Below are 6000 nucleotides of genomic sequence, written 5' to 3' on the forward strand. Positions count from 1 at the left end.
ATGGACAGCAGGTGTCTTAAGGAAACACGTCCTAATGTCTCCACCCGTACCGGGGATCGACTCCCGGACCTCAATGTGTGAGGTGAGTGCGCTAGCAACTGAGCTACGGGACATCTATATCGGAGATTTTTTTTATGTAAACAACGAGTGAAATGTATTTAGGAGAATGTGGAAAAACGGGACCCTTAAATACATAGGTTGGAGTACGATATATAGGAGAGACCCCCAGATATTTAGGCTAGACCCCGGACATGTAGGGTAGACCCCAGGTATGTAGGCTGGACCAAAATATGTAGGCTGGAACCCAGATATGTAGACTAGACCCCAGATATGTAGGCTAGACCCCAGATATGCAGGCTAGACCCCAGATATGCAGGCAAGACCTCAGATATGCAGGCAAGACCCCAGATATGTAGGCTAGACCCCAGATATGCAGGCTAGACCCCAGATATGCAGGCAAGACCCCAGATATGTAGGCTAGACCCCAGATATGTAGGGCAGACCCCAGATATGCAGGCTAGACCCTATATATGTAGGCTAGACCTCAGATTTGCAGGCAAGACCCCAGATATGTAGGGCAGACCCCAGATATGTAGGGTGAACCCCCAGATATGTAGATTTCATTTTTATCATAAAGGATATAGTGGTGTTAATTACATAAGTGCTTCACTTTCTCCTGGGACTGGATGGAATAGTGGTGCTTACTTGTGCTTGTGTACATGTGAGATGTGTACATATGACAGTCGATGTTCGAGAATGGACAAATAAGAGTGCAAACATAAGAACGTACACGAGTGTACCTAGTGAGGGGGGGAGAGTGTTCAGAGACAACACTTCCTGTTCACCGTAATTATTTCACCTCTGTTCCAGACGCTAGATTGTTTCTCCCCTTCCCTCCCCACCTTGTTTATTCTCCCCTCCTGCCCCTGACTGTGTCTGTTCCAGACGCTAGATTGTTTCTCCCCTTCCCTCCCCACCTTGTTTATTCTCCCCTCCTGCCCCTGACTGTGTCTGTTCCAGACGCTAGATTGTTTCTCCCCTTCCCTCCCCACCTTGTTTATTCTCCCCTCCTGCCCCTGACTGTGTGTCTGTTCCAGATGCTAGATTGTTTCTTCCCTTCCCTCCCCACCTTGTTTATTCTCCCCTCCTGCCCCTGACTGTGTGTCTGTTCCAGACGCTAGATTGTTTCTCCCCTTCCCTCCCCACCTTGTTTATTCTCCCCTCCTGCCCCTGACTGTGTTTCTGTCTGTTCTACACACGTAACTGTTGTTTTCCTCCCACACATCGTGTAAGTGGTAGTGAACCCACACCCATACTGTGGACGGTAGTCGAAAGATAACAGCGGCACATAATGGGTCCAGGGACCGGGCCACAACATTCTGGTAGCTAAGCAAGTTCGTACTAACAGACTGTTTACAAATTTATGATATGGTAGCAATCGTAATGTTTTTCACAAACACGAGTTAGTCAAAAAGAGTGGATCTTATATGCAGTTACGAGTTACTGATAATAATACCCAGTAAATTGTCAAGGTATGGTTGAATTTTAGACCCGTTAAAGTGCCCATGGGTTATTTACAATAGGCAAAGTCAGGGTATTTTTTCCAGAATGACTGGTAATATGTCACTGTAAATAAAATACTTTGACATTTCTTGAGCATTTGTTAGTGAGCTTTCTCTGAATTCATGATTTTTCTTCGCATTTCAGTACATGACGCCGAGTGTGACATTAGTTCTTCTGGCGAAGTTTACAGTTAGTTAAGTGTACATCAGCTGGTGCTGTCAACCCGAGAAGTGCTTCTCATCCAGCCTAAACCAGGCAGGAGTGACTGTTGATAAAATAATTAAGTGAAAGTCTACGAAGAAGCTTTTAGCGTAAGACATGTTAATTACGGGTACACACGCACGTCAGCAAATACTCTGCCCTCCCCCCCCGTCTCTCTTCCTCTCTCTTTCATTTCCGCGAACACGCAGATCTCATTTCTCTTACGCGACTCTGTGACCTCTGACCTCCCATCCAAGCAACACAGACCCCGACACGGACGAACTGAGCAGTGAGCGTGGTGGTTGTACAGGCTTTTACACTACGAGAGACGTGGTGGGTGTACAGGCTCTTGCGGCACGAGGGGCGTGGTGGGTGTACAGGCTCTTGCGGCACGAGGGGCGTGGTGGGTGTACAGGCTCTTGCGGCACGAGGGGCGTGGTGGGTGTAAGGGTTCCTGTACTATCAATGTGAGTGTCTTGCAAAGTTGGTCTCCAACCCAAACCCAAACTTATTGAGACTTTTTCTCTAACTACCCCACAACTGACACTTGAGTGTATCATATTTGCCTTAAGATAATTTAATTATATTTTTCATTTGTAAATTATAACTTTCAATCCTCTTATCGAACTTAAATATTGTCAGCTCTGGAACACGGGTAATAGTTGTGTTAAGGCCCTGTGTTTATTAGACACAAAATTATAATAAAGTTTTCACCTAACAAGCACCTAAAGTCAGTTCCTGACCAGCTGGGCTGTGGCTCGTACATTGGTTTGCGTGCAGCCAGCAGCAACAGCCTGGTTGATCAGGCTCTGATCCACCAGGAGGCCTGGTCACAGACCGGGCCGCAGGGGCGTTGACCCCCGGAACTCTCTCCAGGTAAACATCATATATGAAGTGAACCACCACTATTATACACAGCATTTGTTACAGCTTAGTGTGAATCACAGATACAAGTTTGCACTCGAGTACATTACAATACATTAAAGCCACAAGTCTGTACTTGAGTACAAACTACCACATACACACACACACACACACACACACACACACACACACACACACACACACACACACACACACACACACACACACATTACTAATCCGTTGTTTTATCAAGCTATAAATTAAGGCAAGAAACATTCCACGAGGATATGTTTTATAGCAGATGAACTGACTGCATGTTTCCTGATTTCCCAGTGACTAATGGTTAGGAAACCACCCAGAACACGCATTACCTACGGTCGTACTACACAGGAACACGCATCACCTGCGGTCGTACTACACAGGAACACGCATCACCTACGGTCGTATTACAAAGGAACACGCATCACCTGCGGTCGTACTACACAGGAACACGCATCACCTACGGTCGTACTACAAAGGAACACGCATCACCTACGGTCGTACTACACAGGAACACGCATCACCTACGGTCGTACTACAAAGGAACACGCATCACCTGCGGTCGTACTACACAGGAACACGCATCACCTACGGTCGTACTACAAAGGAACACGCATCACCTACGGTCGTACTACACAGGAACACGCATCACCTACGTTCGTACTACACAGGAACACGCATCACCCACGTTCGTACTACACAGGAACACGCATCACCTACGTTCGTACTACACAGGAACACGCATCACCTACGTTCGTACTACACAGGAACACGCATCACCTACGTTCGTACTACACAGGAACACGCATCACCTACGGTCGTACTACACAGGAACACGCATTACTACTGCTACGACTCCTACTACCACCACCACTACGACTACTACTACTACTACTACTACCACCACTACTTATACCCACGCGACCTTCCACCTGACTCCTGCCATTATATATACTCGTATCTTAGTTATCTCTGTATTAGGACTGAAGAAGTCACACGTGGCGAAACGTTTCCTGTAATAAATGTGCTGAACTATACATAAGTGTGTTTTTCCACAACGGAGATAATGTCCAGAGAAACGTTCAATTATCACAACAAATAACTGCAGCAGCACTGTTTCACTGACTTGTTTCACCACGGTACATTAATCCCTTGCAAAAAAAAAAAAAACAATATCACAGCCGAACGAGACTTGGCACTGAGGTACACATCACTGAGGGAAAAAGGGGCACTGACAGGAGGACTTCCCTTTGGGTTAACTGTCACGGCAGGCCTTACCCCCCTGGGTTACCTGCCACGGCACTCGACACTTAGTGGACCGTATGAAGAAGCATGCAGTCCGAGACTCTGGGTGTATCCGAATGACACTGTTACACTCACTTTGACACTCCTACACTCGGAGATTTCAACGAGATTAGGTAAATATCCCAGCTGGAGGCTGTGTTGGGTCCTACCTTCATGGTGGCTGAGTGGTGTCAAGGGGGAGACAACCTGCTCGTTCAGACGCTACACTGTAAATGCATCTTTTTTGGGGGCATGACTTTCTTTATATACCAACCGGTGTTCCAGCCTTTCAAATATGCAAATTTATGTCGTCTAAGCGTTTAATTCAGGGAGCTCCTAGGAGATGTGGAAGTAGGCTAGGATCCCGGATCCTCCAAGGAGCCAATGGGGACGTGGCACTCAGGGGAGCCAATGGGGAAGGTGGAGGCACCCGTGGGCCCGCCCTCACCTGCTCGCTGATTGGTGGAGTGCCTAAGAGCTCGCTATTCTAACGCAAAGTCGCTACTTGTAAGAATGTCTTTAAGGAGCAAAGTGTCTGGCAATGTTCCGTCTGCTGGAGCTCACCTCCTCGTCTAGTAATGTTGTCTTTTGAGGTTTTAAATGTGACAGCAGCGATGTGTCTGTTTAGAGAATAAACAAAACATTGAGATGAGGTTCACGTTTAATTATAAGGAAGATATGTTAGACCTCTCCACACACCCTCAACGCATCCATTTTCTCTCTCTCATACGCACATGCACGTCTGTCTTTCTCATCCTCACATTATCATACACACACTTTCTCACTCTCATTCACACTCTCACTCTTACCCTCTCTTTTATAAACACACACACACACACACACACACACACACACACACAACTGAGGAGGAGGTGAAGAAGCTCTTAAGTGACCTTGACACCTCAAAGGCGATGGGACCGGACAACATCTCCCCATGGGTCCTTAGAGAAGGAGCAGAGATGCTGTGCGTGCCTCTAACCACAATCTTCAACACATCCCTTGAAACTGGGCAACTACCTGAGAAATGGAAGACAGCTAATGTAGTCCCCATATTTAAGAAAGGAAACAGAAACGAGGCACTAAACTACCGACCTGTCTCTCTGACATGTATTGTGTGCAAAGTCATGGAGAAGATTATCAGGAGGAGAGTGGTCGAACACCTGGAAAGGAACAAGATTATAAATGAAAACCAGCATGGGTTCATGGAAGGCAAATCTTGTATCACAAACCTCCTGGAGTTTTATGACAAGGTAACAGAAGTAAGACACGAGAGAGAGGGGTGGGTAGATTGCGTTTTCCTAGACTGCAGGAAGGCCTTTGACACAGTTCCCCACAAGAGATTAGTGCAGAAGCTGGAGGATCAGGCGCATGTAAAAGGGAGGGCACTGCAATGGATAAGGGAATACCTGACAGGGAGGCAGCAACGAGTCATGGTACGTGAAGAGGTATCACAGTGGGCGCCTGTTACGAGCGGGGTCCCACAGGGGTCAGTTCTAGGACCAGTGCTATTTTTGATATATGTGAACGACATGATGGAAGGAATAGACTCTGAAGTGTCCCTGTTCGCAGATGACGTGAAGTTGATGAGAAGAATTAAATCGGACGAGGATGAGGCAGGACTGCAAAGAGACCTGGAGAGGCTGGACATGTGGTCCAGTAACCGGCTTCTCGAATTCAATCCAGCCAAATGCAAAGTCATGAAGATTGGGGAGGGGCAAAGAAGACCGCAGACAGAGTATAGGCTAGGTGGACAAAGACTACAGACCTCACTCAGGGAGAAAGACCTTGGGGTGACCATAACACCGAGCACATCACCGGAGGCACAGATCAACCAAATAACCGCTTCAGCATACGGGCGCCTGGCAAACCTGAGAATAGCGTTCCGATACCTTAATAAGGAATCGTTCAAGACACTGTAGACTGTGTATGTTAGGCCCATACTGGAGTATGCAGCACCAGTCTGGAACCCACACCTGGTCAAGCACGTCAGGAAGTTAGAGAAAGTACAAAGGTTTGCAACAAGGCTAGTCCCAGAGCTCAAGGGAATGT

General features: G+C 47.1%; 1 protein-coding gene across 2 annotated transcripts in view; it reads right to left on the reverse strand.

Moving 5' to 3' along the window:
• Positions 1–4257, reverse strand: part of LOC128695142 (uncharacterized) — a 58316-nt gene extending 54059 nt beyond the window's left edge. For both annotated transcript variants that reach the window (XM_053785597.2, XM_053785596.2), the window contains exon 1: positions 4122–4257. In XM_053785597.2, the coding sequence (XP_053641572.1) occupies positions 4122–4127 (6 nt within the window). In that variant the 5' untranslated portion in view covers positions 4128–4257. The remainder of the gene's footprint in view (positions 1–4121) is intronic.
• Between the last annotated feature and the right edge of the window lie 1743 nt (positions 4258–6000).

This window comes from Cherax quadricarinatus, chromosome 35 (assembly GCF_038502225.1).
Source record: "Cherax quadricarinatus isolate ZL_2023a chromosome 35, ASM3850222v1, whole genome shotgun sequence".
In the NCBI taxonomy this organism is placed as follows: Eukaryota; Metazoa; Arthropoda; class Malacostraca; order Decapoda; family Parastacidae; genus Cherax; species Cherax quadricarinatus.